The sequence below is a fragment of the Rhinichthys klamathensis genome, unplaced genomic scaffold, assembly GCF_029890125.1.
Source record: "Rhinichthys klamathensis goyatoka isolate OS25496 unplaced genomic scaffold, OSU_Roscu_1.1 h1tg000242l_1, whole genome shotgun sequence".
NCBI classification, from domain to species: Eukaryota; Metazoa; Chordata; class Actinopteri; order Cypriniformes; family Leuciscidae; genus Rhinichthys; species Rhinichthys klamathensis.
This window is the reverse complement of record NW_026606764.1, coordinates 2124836-2139198: the sequence shown is the minus strand read 5'-3', so window position 1 is coordinate 2139198 and position 14363 is coordinate 2124836. Positions and strand designations below refer to the sequence as shown.

Below are 14363 nucleotides of genomic sequence, written 5' to 3'. Positions count from 1 at the left end.
TATAACAGCAGTAAATGCGGCAAAGAAAAGAAAAATTCACATCACTAACATGCATGATACACCTTTTATGGATAACATGCCTTATGACTGGATATTTACATTCTGGGACACCATCAGCCAGTAAAATGTTAAAAGCTACTAAAACCTAGAAGTACTGGAACCATTCGTAACAGATTTGAAACAACAGCACTCATTTAAATCAAATGAAAACAGACAACATTTCCCCATTTATTCTTTCATTTTTATTTTACAGAAAAGTGTAGGCCTTCCATCAATGATCAGTCAACCTGGAAGAGACAAACCTCGTTAGAATAATAATAATAAAGCATTTCAAAGACAAGTAGTCAAACAAGGAAAAACCCTTCTCAGACAAATGCCTCAAAATCTTCAATCTAAGAGGACACACGATCTCTGAGGACCTGAAGTCAGACTCACAGAACGTGAGCTTGACCCAGAATCCTCAGAGGGCGGCCTCAATCCGACTCGTCATCGAATCATCACTGAAGGGTACGTTGAGGTCATTTGACCTCAATACTGGAGTTTTAGGGTCTTACCCCTTTATGCGGTCGGCACTGGGGTTCCTGGTGGCATGACTGGGGCCTCGGCCTTGGCCCCGGCCCCCTTCTGTTCGGACACTGGGGTGGTGGGGAGGACCTCATCTTTGGGCTCCACGATACTGACGTGGTCAGGCAGGGGCTTCTTGGGGCCGATCTTGCCACTGGGATCCCAAGGAAGCATGATTTTCACCTTGATTCCAAGCACACCTACATGAACATACAAATTTAGAAAGATAAATAAAACTTTGACCAGAAGAACGATTAGTATTAATACCAACCCATTTGATCTTTACCATAAGCTTCAAAACATTCAGAACCTTCTCAGACTAACGCCTCTAAATCATCACACTGCTCTGAAAACGCACAAAACAATGCAATTCTCGTTCATTACATCACTGAAGGGAAAATAATTCGGTTCAGAGATTCCATTTGGAACAATGATTAGTTACTCAATACGCAAGACATTAGTGGTGGCATGCTAAACCAAACGGTTTTAAAATGGCAAAAGCTTTGCACATTAATATCCAAGTACTTAACAGAGATGAGCATCAGCTCAGACTTGCTGATTTGTAGGGCTGTCAACTTTAGTCGTTTAGTCGACTAATCGGTTGATGCCGTCTTGGTCGACTGACACTCATTGGTCGAGCAGTTGCATATTTTTTTTTACCAATAGAAATTCTCATTGATTTACTCCTTGATATTTATTCCTTTATAAGCAGTTATATATTACTGTATTCTAAATATAATTAGCCTATGTTTTATCCCCAACTTTAAATGCTGTAATTTAGGCTATTTTGTAACAGCGCCACAGTTTAGCACACCACGTAGAACCGCACCTGTGGCTGGCTGCACTGCGGCGCGGACGCGCTTGGAAAAAACGATGCGTCGCTTCCATTATGAGCACGCATACATGTGAAATAACGAACTTGAGCACGCAAAAGACGCGATATGTGAGCAGGCCCTTTAACGGCTTTATTATGCTGACTCAATAGATTGTGTTTTCTTATTTTTTTGTTTTTATTTGTACACTTGACACGTTTGAAAATAGCCTAAATAATGTAACAAAACGAAAATAAACCTATACAGCCTATTATTATTAGGATTGTTTTTAGGCTATTTGGGTTTATGTGTTTGTATTAAAACACCTAGATCGGCTGGACAAAAGTTAACCCATAGCTTTGAAAGTAAAGAATAATATACTGTATAAACGAGCGCTTTTGTTAGGATTTTTCATTATTTGGCAGTTTTAGCAGTTATATTTTTTGCAGCGTGTGGTGTGGTCAGGTGCACGATTGTGACTGTCACTATAGACCTATAGGACAGAGCTCCTCACTTTGCGGTTAAAAATCACTTAATTTTTAATGAATTGTATTATTCTTATAGTTTTATGTATTATTGATGTTTTTTTTCTCGTTGTTGTTTCATAAATGCTCTATGACAATTATTTAATAAATGTTCAATCAAAATGCAAAACATCGCTTTTTTTTTTTTTGGCGAGTGATCGTTGCGCAGGACAGGACTTTGGTTGCCTAAGGATTTCTTTGGTTGCCTACAGCCCAACTGATTTTATTCACAAGCTCTCAATGCAATAGATTAATTGAAACCGGTCTGTTACAACTAAATCACCTGATCGCAATGGTGATTAAATCAGATGCCACAGACCCCAAATATGTTAATGCCTGTGAGGTTCTACCACCCTAAAATGTAAATGTTTCTTATATCAAGACCCAATTCACAATAAGAAAAATTAGCAAATATTTAGAATAAATGAAGTTAATTTAAAATGGTATTTTATACATATTTTTTAAATTGCACTGCCCCCTAGAAAAAAATTAAATGCACCACAATAAGCTAAAGATTTGAGAAGGTAAAACTCTTTGAAATATTCTATGGATAAAATTTTGTTTCCATTTAGTTACATTGCATTTTTTTTACTCTGTACTGTACTGTTATAGTACTGCTTTTACTCATTTTAACGCAGCACACACTGAGGACAACAAATGTGATGAAGAAATATAAACAGAGGACGTGGAAAGAAAAAATAATCTTGAGTCCAATTAAAACCCACTGCCTGCTTTCCATCCATCCACCCTTCTCAGACAAATGCCTCATATGTCTTCAAGCGACTGGACTCGCTGCTTTGAGGACCTGAAGTCAGACGCACAGAACGTGAACCTGACCCAGAATCCTCAAACAGAACGGGCCCTTTTCCGACTCGTCATCGTATCATCACTGAAGGGAATTACAGTCGGCAAGTGTGCATATGCGCTAGGAAGTGAACATCCCATTAAAATGACTAGCTAAAGATTTGGCAAAAACAAAACTTCAAGAGAGCTATCAGTTCAATTCATCTTCCTCACCCTGTCTGAGCAGGACGTGGCGGACAGCAGTGTCAACGTAGTAGTTAACGGGGTCTCCACTGTGGATCATCAAGCCATCCACAAACTTCATGGATTTGGCTCTCTGACCTCTCAGTTTACCAGAGACGACCACCTCACAACCCTTGGCCCCACTCTCCATGATGAAGCGCAGCACACCGTAACAGGCCCTGAGGACATCAAACATATGGAAATATATAAACAGAGGATATGAAAGGAAAAATAATCTGGACTCTAATAAAAAAAACAAGCTGCCTGCTTTCTATCCATCCTTCTCAGACAAATGCCTCATATGTCTTCAAGCGACTGGACTCACTGCTTTGAGGACCTGAAGTCAGACGCACAGAACGTGAACCTGACCCAGAATCCTCAAAGACAGAACGGGCCCTTTTCCGACTCGTCATCGTATCATCACTGAAGGGAATTACAGTTGGTAAATGTGCGTGGCGTGCTAGGAAGAAAACGCTTACCTACGGACAGCCAGACCTCCGAGCAGCTTGTAGCGCAGAGACTCTGCCTGAGCGATGGCGCAGAGACCCCGGGTGGCGACCTTCTCAGCATACAGCTACAATGAAACAAGACCCAATACGTCAAAACTAACCAATGAAATTACAACTACGTAATCACCTGATAGTGTGCGATTAAATCAGATGCCATGGACCCCAAACATGTTCCTCCTTGTGAGGTTCTACCACCCTCAAATGTAACTGTTTCTTTTAAGACCCAATTTACAACAAGATATTAGTTAAGTCTAAAATATTTAGTTTCAATGAAATTACATTACATTGTTTCTACTCACAGCGTTGTACTGATATACTCCATCTACTCAATTTAATCATTTTTGGGGGGGGTTCTCATATTTTTTAAATAATTCCACTGACCCCTTGAAAATTATGCACCACAATTCACTAAAGATTTGACAAGTTAAAACTTAGTACTCATGAATCCGTTTGAAATATTTTTTGGAAAATATTTAGTTAATTACAATTCTTTTTACTCGGTACTGTACTGTTATAGTACTGCTTTTACTCATTTTAACGCAGCACACCCTGAGGACAACAAATGTGATGAAGAAATATAAACAGAGGACGTGGAAAGAATAAATAATCTGGAGTCCAATTAAAACACACTGCCTGCTTTCCATCCATCCACCCTTCTCAGACAAATGCCTCATATGTCTTCAAGCGATTGGACTCGCTGCTTTGAGGACCTAAAGTCAGACGCACAGAACGTGAACCTGACCCAGAATCCTCAAACAGAACGGGCCCTTTTCCGACTCGTCATCGTATCATCACTGAAGGGAATTACAGTCGGCAAGTGTGCTAGGATCTTCTCAGCGTACAGCTTCAATGTAACAAGACCCAAAACATCAGAACTACCCATCCCAAACTAGTTTTGGACCCCTTTTAACTTCAGGAATCTTACCTCCACACTGCCCTCGGGGAACCCAAATCGTTTCTGAACGACAGCAGTCAGTTCACGAATGCGGCGGCCTTTCTCTCCCAGGACATTCTGGGTCCTAAAAAGACAAACGGATGAAGTCATTGCACATTGCTTGAGTTAGAACTACATCAATGCTTTTAAACATGTGTGATCATGGAACTAAACAAGTGGATATAGCCCACACCTGGTGGCTAGGATGATGATTTCTGTTCTTGTTGGCGTGACACGGACCTCCACACCGGAGTACCCATCCTCGGCGAGCTCTCGGGTCAGGAACTCATTCAGTTCAGCTTTGAAGATGCCATCTGACACAAACTGATAGATAAACATTCAAATGATTAACATTCATATATTCCTAAAGCGGAAATAAAATTGCAGACAAGTGACAGTCTTATATGATCATCATACACAAATCTTACTTGCATTGTTTAGTATTAAACCCCATGACAAATGTTACACAAAGGTAAAAGACAAACCACATGCTGTTCAACACTAGAAATATTTTTGTTGTATGCACAACTGCTGATATATTTATCTCTACATATAATCCATACCTGAATTGTCAAGTTCTTGCAGTCATACTAACAAAAGCTTCCGGATACATATAAAGTGCTTAAAGGTCACTTTTATATTGTAATATACATGTTTGAACCGCACAAGTTTGAAAGTAGACTGAACGCAGCGCTGCGTTTATCTGCCATGTTTCACATCAGATTCAGTGCCGACATCATCCAGCTCAATCCACATATACAGCCTTTTAAAATCCTCATCTGAACCCCTTTAATTATAATTAAGTACCATAGTAATAATGTACAACTCTTATTTCGCACCCATGTGGTTTAAATACATATATTTGCGGTGAAATTCGTACCAACCTTTCTCTTCTTCGAGATTTGCACCGCCATCTTGTCAGAGGCCGTAGACAGGAAAAGGAATTGGCAATGGAGCGGAAGTGCACTTATGGCAAAGGATTACTTCCGTATGAATGGATGTGATGATGGGAATTGTAGTCTTTACGTTACACGCGGTAATCTCCATGGTCATGACCGCATTTTGTTTTTAAATTGTACAAAATTTAGACCTGCGACATGTAATTGCCGTCCTTCTATTATTTTCCGGATCAAACAGTTGTAATGATTTATTTAATACAATTTTTAATAGGCTAATGTATGTGAGAGAGAGAGAGAGAGAGAGAGAGAGAGAGAGAGAGAGAGAGAGAGAGAGAGAGAGAGAGAGAGAGAGAGAGAGAGAGAGAGAGAGAGAGAGAGAGCAGCACTGGCTGCCAGATACGTGTGTGTGCCACAGCTTGGAATAAAGAGTAGACCTATGTTGGTAGGCTAAGTAAAGTTAATGGACATAAACCGTGATATAAGATTTTGGCCATATTGCCCTCCAAGTCATTTATTTTCTGTGACACCTGTAAAGTCACATCCACAAACCTCTTGCGTAGTGTTTGGTCACACCACAAGGTGTCACTGTGGCCTCAAAGTTCCAGCACTGCCACTCTGAGCTCGATTGCTATGTCTGAGGTAAAACACGCCCCCCTCATTAGCATACAGAGCAATACATGTATAAATAAATAAATGTATAAATAAATAAATGTATAAATGAATAAATAAATGTGGACGGAAATGCACATACATAAATAAAAGTGAAAATAAATAAAAGTGGAAATAAATAAATGCATAAATAAATAAATGAAAAAATAAATAATTATACATAAATTATACATAAAAGTATAAATAGTCATTTATTTTATTTTTTTACATTTCTTCGCGTATTTATTAATTTATTAATTTTTATAAGTTTGGTCCTCCATAGGTGAATGTGTGTGTAATGTGTGTGTCTAACCTGTTTACCTTCTGTCCACCACAGTGACCCTCAATGTGTGTGTGTCAGTGTGTGTATTCTATTATAATAATTATTCAATATTGTGTTATGTAGGCTAGAGTCATGTTAATAACGCAATTTATATTTAAGAGAGAGAGAGAGAGAGAGAGAGAGAGAGAGAGAGAGAGAGAGAGAAAATGCCCAAAATATAAACACATCAGAGACCACTATTACCCCAAAATTAATAAAATATTGTTTAATAATGTAAAATAGTGTTTAAATAAAGTTATTTCTGCACTACAATAAAAACACATCAAAATAACAAATAAATGTAACTTTTTCTTTATTATTATTTTTATTGTCTTTTGTAAGTTGAACCACAATGTCACATTATTATTAATATTAATAAAATGAAACAGCTTTTTATATAGCTATTTTTTTCAAAACTCATTCTAATACAAAGTGAACAAAATCATGCATGGCTATGCAGCAATCAACAATACAAAATATGTATCATAGATACGTCAAAAGAAAATATAATACAGAAAATGGTATTGTAATATTCTGTAAGCCTTAAATCCTTTGTTATTTTTAGAAACTGGCTATGTATACATTTTCACACCTAATTTCTTCTTGAATCCTGACTTATGTGAGATGAATGAACATAAATATTCTGTATGATAAACATGTTTATCACATATCACAGACACAGTCTTGGCATTCTGGAAAATTGTGAATATATATTGTATATATATTTATCTTCATATCAAAACAATATGACAGTGTAAAACTACATTTTTACATATATACATTCCTTTTGGACCTCAGTGCCAAAAGCAGAATTGGTCACACTGGAACTATTTAAAACAATTGCAGTGGCATTTCATCCCAAGTAAGGTTAGGATTGACCAGAGGCGACCAAATCAATTGCTCATCCAATGGAGACAAAAGTGTTGGGCTTTGACCATCCTTCTTCCAGCTTTTACCCATCTTGGTGTCAATAACAGCATAGACCCCAACAGAACCGTCCTCATACCCTACATAGACAAACAAATCCTCTGACACAGTGAAAGTAGAGGGGTTCTTGCACAAATAGAACCTACCTACGGTCTCCCCATCAGTCAGACGTATGACTACCAGCATCGGTTTTTCATGGAGATCACAGGATATATTGTGGCACACCAGAGAGGAGAAACATATATAGACCACATATTGACCAGAAACACCAACAGTCACATATGGTTGCTGAACTGGTCCTTCGGTTCTCAAAGAGCAGAGTTTACTGTTGGAGAAGTCTAAGATGTTTATAGTGGATTCAGATATAGAAAGGATGGCATACCCCCCATCTGATGATAGGCTAAAAATCTCAGGTTGGCACAAGGAAGAGTCTGGCAACTTGAATTGATGACAAATAGTATCCTCTGTTAACCTCCAGGAGTACACAGTGCCTGAGGCTGAAGCAACAATCACATAATCTGGATGGCCATGCAGAGAATGGAAAGCAACAACATCTGACCTGTTGGAGCACGAGAAGCATTTGCTAACATTACCAGACCAGAGGCTGACAGCCAAGAGATTCCCACTGTTAAGACCTAAAAGAAAGGTGCTTTCTGGTGAAATTGCAGCATTTCTTAGAAGAGGATGAATGCTGCAAATCATGTGTCCACTCTGCAACTTCCACACCCTTGATGGACTAATCTCTGACAGGGCAACTCCACAGTTGCCCTTGGGAGTTATTAAAACCTTGTATGCTTGACTACCAGAGATTCTGTGAATATTTTCCCCACTTTTGGTGTCCCAGACATGTATGTCTCCTGTTGCAATACTCACAAGGTAGTTGCCATCTCCAGAGACGGACATAGACTCCACATGACCTTGGTGAAGGAAGCGGGCTTCTACCTTGCCACTTGATATTGCCCACTTCCACACAAGTTCTGAGCCATCTGCTGAGTAACAGCTTTCACCATTAGATCCGACAGCCACCATCTTCACCCTCTTTCCAGATTTTGGGCCCAATGCTGAAGCTGTAATGAGATCCATGTCCCACATAAGAACACTTGCACCTGTTATTGCTGCCAAGTTATTGGCTCCACATTTCAGAAGTTTACTAGCTTGACAGTTAGCAGTGTCCAGGCTCAACACACATTGTCCGGAGGAGCATTTCCAGACTAGAAGAAACGGGCAATTGCACAGTAAAGCAAGGATGAATCGTGAATTTTGATCCATTATGGCTTGCTTAAATGTTTTTCCTCTCGGGGGATTGAAGTGATCGAGTACATTAATTTGATGTATGTCAATAAGTTGTATTTGTTGCTTTTTACATATTAGGAGAATGTTGTCTCCGCTGTGGTCTGTGTTTAAAACCTGATCCTTGGTTGTGCAATGGTTCTCACCAATCAGAACTGGTTCTGTTATAATCTCAAGATTCCAAGCAAATACATTTCCTGCTTGATCTACACATGTAATCATCCCATCACCCTCAGAGTGAATCATCTCAATTAATGGTATATCTTTTGGACAAGTGAAGGTGGCTAGAAGCTTGCCATTGGGCAAATCAAATATTGTCACAGAACTTTCATTCTGTCCACAGTAAATGATATCTGCGTCCTCAGAACATGACACACAGGTTATCTCATAAGCGCAGTGCAGTTGGGTATGTTCCTCCCTATCAACAAATACACTAACAATGTTTTGTCCTCTCCACCACACAAATATCTTGTCAGAGGACACCAAGACACCCCCAAGATTGGCGTTTTCCCTGTTTTCTCTGTGTTGGGTTTGAATTTCTTTAGGCTGTGCACTAACACCTGCATCCAACAAGACAAGTTTACCGCAATGGGTACTGAGAAGGAATATGTTTTCAGAACTACTGACACTTCTGAACTGCAGATTCGAGGATTTGGTAAATTTGAAGCCTTCAAATATACCTCCATTACAAACCCAAGCAGCACCATTATCCAGTACAACCACCACAGTACCACCTTGAGATCCAGCTGACTGCATGATCTGGGAAGCTGTTGACTCTTGTAGTGTACAGTGGGTATAAGGGACTGAAGGAATTGGAGGCAACACAGTATACACTTCATTTTGTGGGATCATACCTTTAGACCTTGCTGAATTAACACATTCCTCCAATGTAGGAAAAACACTCAGAAAAGGAAGGAGTTTGGCTTGCAGTACAGTTGGGAGATAGGCTGGTTTGTTCCTCAGTAGACATGCTGAAGATCTCAAGATGATGTGGAGGAGCTGAAGTTCCCTGGGAAAAACCAACTGAGATGTCCTCTCAAGCCACAGAAACAGTTCGTCAGCCAGTTCTGCTTGCAGCATTGCCTGGAGGTATTCTTGAGAAATCATTTGGTTACCAAGTTCCTCAATTCTTCCACTTTTCAACAAATGGAAAGAGAGTCTGTAGAGTTTTCTCAAATTGGGATATGTTCTTGTTGATGGACTCATGGCAGTAGAGATATAGAAAGGAGGAGAAAAGATCCAAGGTTGACTTGGTACTTGTCTGTCAATGTAAATATTCTGTGGGACATCTGAAGCGGTTGGGATTTCCATGCCTTTGTTGATCAAAGGCTTTGCTGTGCCATTTGCCCAAAAGCCACTGAAATAATCGGACAGCACATGATTTATCTTCTGACATGTTTCTTCTAAACACAGGTACCTCTTACATATGACCAAGGGGAAGTGTCTGCTGACCCAGAAAAGAGTCTGGGTACCTAAAATGTTACTCAGCACCAGAAACCCTTTCAGGTCTGAAAGAAGACTTTCCACAAAAACTTCAGGGACCCTCAAAATAAGTGGTAAGTCATCGCCTGGTGGAAGAAAAGATGCTAGAACTTCATCATCACAAGAAAGAACATCCGTCAACTCAACTGCGGATATGCCATACCTGGCCATGGTAAGATAGCTTAAAACTTTGGAGACTAAAGCTTTCCCATGCTTCCTCTCCAGACGATCAAACATCAGAACAATGTTATTATGGACCTCTTGGACCAGAGTGTTCTCCGTAATCTCAAACCCTGAGTTCCAGTGGATTGCCTGTCTTTGAAGGAGTTCCATGTATAGCAGGACAGAGCATTTTTTAAAAGCCTGATTCACAAACATCTGTTGGCCTGAGGTGATCTTTCTGTTGGACTCCTGAAGACGTGTTGTCAGCAGCTGGCTGCAGCTTTTACTCTCTACTGGTTGCAACTCATAGAACAGGGTTGAATCTGGGTAAAACATCTTCAGGGTAGCAAGGATGGCAGGCCTGTTTGCAGTAATGGAAATGAGAAGCTTTACATTTGAAGCTAGTGATTCGGGAAGGAATGTCAAGTCAAGTTGTACATCCGTCTTTGGCAGCTGGTCAAGACCATCTATGATGAGCACCAGAGGATTCTTGGATGGTGATCTTGAGGTCATGGAGCCTTTTAAAGTTTTCTCTTAGTTCAAAGATGTTGTTGACAGAGGTACTACTTGAATCAACCCTTTCACAAAAATCTTTGAGAAGCTGTCTCAGGGAGTTGTTGACATCTATGAAGTACACAATAATCTCAGGATCCAGGTCCTTCAACCATACGGATGCCTGCAAACACAAAAGGCCTCATGAGTGTCATATTTATACTACAGTAGATAACATTTGAAGTGGATCAAAACCTTTCATCAAAGTTATACATGAATTTTTAACGATTCCTGTCTTAGGACAACTTCGATGAACTTTTTTGATCCACTTCAAATGTTGACTACTGTATATTACTAAACATATACAATCTCAAATTATTGCTTATTTATCAAATTGAAAGGTTACAAAACATTTTCTGAGAGATACCTGACTTGCACAGTGAGCCAGAAGTACAGTTTTGCCTGAGCATGGTCCACCGTTGAGTATGAAAGGAAATATTGTATTTTTTCCCCTTAGGTAGGATTTAACATGTTCGACTTCTGCCCGTTCAATTCTGTAAAGAGAGGAAAAGATGTGGCACAGGCTTTTCTGGCCAGATTCATCAACTGTAACAGCCCTTTCCTTTGAGACAGCACGGTCAATGAGTCTCTTGAGATCAGTATGTAGCTGCTCACTCAGACCAACAGCAAAGTTGAGCCTCTTCTCAGGAGTGTAACCTTGAAAACGATTGCACTTTGTGGTGGTGCAGTACACCAGGGCTTTGTGGGAGGCGACCAAACTCGGCAGGAAGTGATCTCGGAGCTGGGACAGCCGGTGCAACTGGGTTTGTTGCTCTAGAGGCACTCCATTTGGTTTCAGTGGGATAGTTATTTTATGAACATAGCAAATACATCTTGGGATATCTTCAATGGAATGGTTTTCGTAGGCATAGTGGATGTCATTTTCAAGAGCTGGTTTAAAAATAAACATAAATGAGACACTTTTGATTATGTAGTAGTTATGTGCAATTAAACAGACACTGACTTACCTGACCGGAGATATTTCTGAGCTTTGTCATGTGTCATAGTCCCCTCCTGAACACACTGGTTCACAACATCATGAAGGATTCTCCTCACCTCTGGAAGTACCTTGCACCAGTTGTTCTCTTCACTTGGATTATCTCGCTGATGACAAAAGATTAAGGAGTTTAGCTAAATTATCTGGTGCTGTGCACCAATCGTGCAAAAATATTACTTGCCTGGACACCAGGTTGATCAAAATTTCCTGTCGGATTGAGCATACAGAACGAAGGAGGAATGGCATTCTCATCTCTCTGGTAGCATCTCTCCAGTATGTCGGTCTTGAGGCCCATGCGTTGGCATACCTGAAGAACACACTGGAACTCTGAGGCTTCTATCTGCTCAGGTAAATTTGCATCTCCATATTGTTCACCCACAAACCCCTGAGACGAGAAACAAAAACTAAAATAAGATCATTTGTTACGTTTTTTTTCCCTCCAGAGAGATGGTAGAAATAATATTTTCCCACCTCACAAATATCACTTAACTAAAATGTACATTTTCATACATCTATTCACGAACTCTGCATTAAATACAAAAAGAGATGCTCTATTGTTAAGCACCTACACTGTAAAAAAAATATGATTTGTTATCACTCATTTCTTTGGTCAAATCAACCTAGATAATTAATGTGGTTCAGATAACATAATATTTTGAGTTTGTGTTGATTAAATCAATCTCCTTAATTGTATTACCTCAATACAAGTTTTACAATTTTTAATTTCAATGAACTCAACATTTGAAGGCAACCAGGTAAATCAAACAAAAAAAAAAATGTTTACAGTGAGAAACTAACCATGGTAACATCACTGTATATTAGGAACAGATCTCCCCAATCTTAAATCATGCTGTATTGAATCAAAAGTATATGTTACCACAAAGAAAGGGCCCAGAGAATTCTTCCTGCAGTCCTCCAGTATCTGCAGTCGTTCCTTTTCTGCAGGCCAGTTTTGGGGATCTGCTGCTTCATACGGGTCAATAACCTGCAGAGAGGTTGTATCCAGACAGTTATTAATCTACGATCTACCAAATGATTGGAAGAAGACTTTGTGTTAGCAGCCTATATCCCGAACTATTAGCCAAAACAACCACAATGTTTACACAGTAAATTGTCTATTGACATGCTTTTAAAGAGCAGTAACAAGAGAAGTTAAATACAATTCCAGCCAGTCTTTTGTCATTTGCATAATTAAAAATACATGATGTTTAGCTACTAGTGAGACAGTAGGAGTGCTGGTAAATGCTCAATGTTCCAATGAAAGAAATGCACATTATTTATTCATGTTTATGGATTTAAACACAATTGAGCTAGTGGTAAAAATCATTTGTTACTGTCAACTGGAAGGGAAGCAGCACAACTATAATGTTCTTTAGAATTGTTTCCAAACTGGTCAATTGACAGAAAACAGGAAAGAGAATGACGAATGTTTGCTCACTCTGAACTCAACTCCATGTGTGCATCTGCAATATTCTCTCAGTCTGGGAAAAACTCTCTGCCTTAGTAACCTCCTCTCAACCACAGATTCTGCAACACAATTTAGTAATATTATGATAGTTATACGTTGTGTTACAACTTGCTTTTATTCCTTTCAAGAACATTTGTAAAATAACCAAGTAAATGAATAACTACAATTGAAACATTTATTCGTTCAAGTGCAGATTTATCTAATAATTTAAGATTTATTTGACTAATACAAACTGTGATACATACCTTCAGGGTTGGAGCACAAATAAACTTGAACACAAGCCATCCAATTTTCTTCAGAGTGAGAGTTTCTTATTCATTCCATGTGGCAGCATAAAATTAACATGCTGAAGCATTTTGTTCTTCTAGAAATATGTGAAAAATCCACACTCATTAGCCTGTGGATGGAGTGCATGTTTTGCCTGGTATCTCATTTCCCAGCAGGAAACATGTCTCTGTTATGTACAAGGAACTCTAGGAGAACCGCCCACTCTTTAGAGAACTGACAGACAAGCAGCATGATTCGATAAACTAGTCTGATATCGTCCAACAAAAACACACCCTAGATTTTAAACAACTTGCGAAAACATTCACACACACCTATAGCATAAAAAAAGCTTACAAATGTTTTTAATGCATTAACTAACAATGAGAAATATGTTTACACCATTTATTAACCTTTGTTAAATGTTAGCCAATAAAAATGTTCACGTTTATGGTGCATTGACTAATGTTAACAGATACAACATTTGGCCTTGAAAATGTAGTAACACTTTACAATAAGGTTTCATTAGTTAACATGAACTAAGAATTAACACTACTTCTACAGCACTTATTAATGTTTATTTCAACATTTACTAATACATTATTAAAATCAAAAGTTGTATTTGTTAACATTAGTTAAAGTACTGTGAATAACATGAACAAACAATGAACAACTGGATATTTATTAACTAACATTAACACAGATTAATAAATACTGTAAAAGATACATTGCTCAGTTAGTGCATGTTAGTTAATTAACTAATGTTAACAAATGAGACCTTGTGTTGCTAAATTTAGAGATTTAAATGAACTAAGATTAATAAATGCTGTAGAAGTATTGTTAATGTTAACAAAGGAGACCTTATTGTAAAGTGTTACCAAAAACTCATATTCATAAAGAATAGGGTGAGAGGTGATTAGCCTTGTTAAAATTTTCTTCATCCACTTACAAATGTAATATATGCTGTGTTATTTTTATTTATT

At 38.7% G+C, this 14363-nt stretch overlaps 2 protein-coding genes and 4 non-coding genes across 6 annotated transcripts; all 6 read right to left on the bottom strand.

Annotated features, from left to right (window-relative positions):
• Positions 1-219: 219 nt before the first annotated feature.
• rps3 (ribosomal protein S3) lies at positions 220-5411 on the bottom strand. The gene is made up of 7 exons (XM_056265916.1): positions 5254-5411; positions 4563-4693; positions 4361-4454; positions 3406-3500; positions 2918-3105; positions 555-764; positions 220-287 (listed from the first exon to the last, which is right to left on the bottom strand). Exons 1-6 carry the CDS (start codon positions 5281-5283, stop codon positions 559-561), a joined length of 744 nt encoding a protein of 247 aa, XP_056121891.1. The 5' UTR covers positions 5284-5411; the 3' UTR covers positions 220-287; positions 555-558.
• On the bottom strand, positions 361-506 carry LOC130100478 (small nucleolar RNA SNORD15). The gene has a single exon (XR_008808882.1). It is a non-coding gene; the product is annotated as a small nucleolar RNA SNORD15 (small nucleolar RNA).
• LOC130100480 (small nucleolar RNA SNORD15) lies at positions 2648-2795 on the bottom strand. The gene has a single exon (XR_008808884.1). It is a non-coding gene; the product is annotated as a small nucleolar RNA SNORD15 (small nucleolar RNA).
• LOC130100481 (small nucleolar RNA SNORD15) lies at positions 3206-3355 on the bottom strand. The gene has a single exon (XR_008808885.1). It is a non-coding gene; the product is annotated as a small nucleolar RNA SNORD15 (small nucleolar RNA).
• Positions 4088-4235, bottom strand: LOC130100479 (small nucleolar RNA SNORD15). The gene has a single exon (XR_008808883.1). It is a non-coding gene; the product is annotated as a small nucleolar RNA SNORD15 (small nucleolar RNA).
• A 1237-nt stretch (positions 5412-6648) lies between the features above and the next one.
• Positions 6649-13519, bottom strand: LOC130100431 (NACHT and WD repeat domain-containing protein 2). Its single transcript, XM_056265894.1, is given in 8 exon segments — positions 6649-10612; positions 10614-10775; positions 11019-11542; positions 11620-11751; positions 11826-12033; positions 12526-12633; positions 13087-13175; positions 13362-13519. Coding segments are annotated over 8 exon segments (4806 nt in total). The 5' UTR covers positions 13402-13519; the 3' UTR covers positions 6649-7069.
• Positions 13520-14363: the final 844 nt, after the last annotated feature.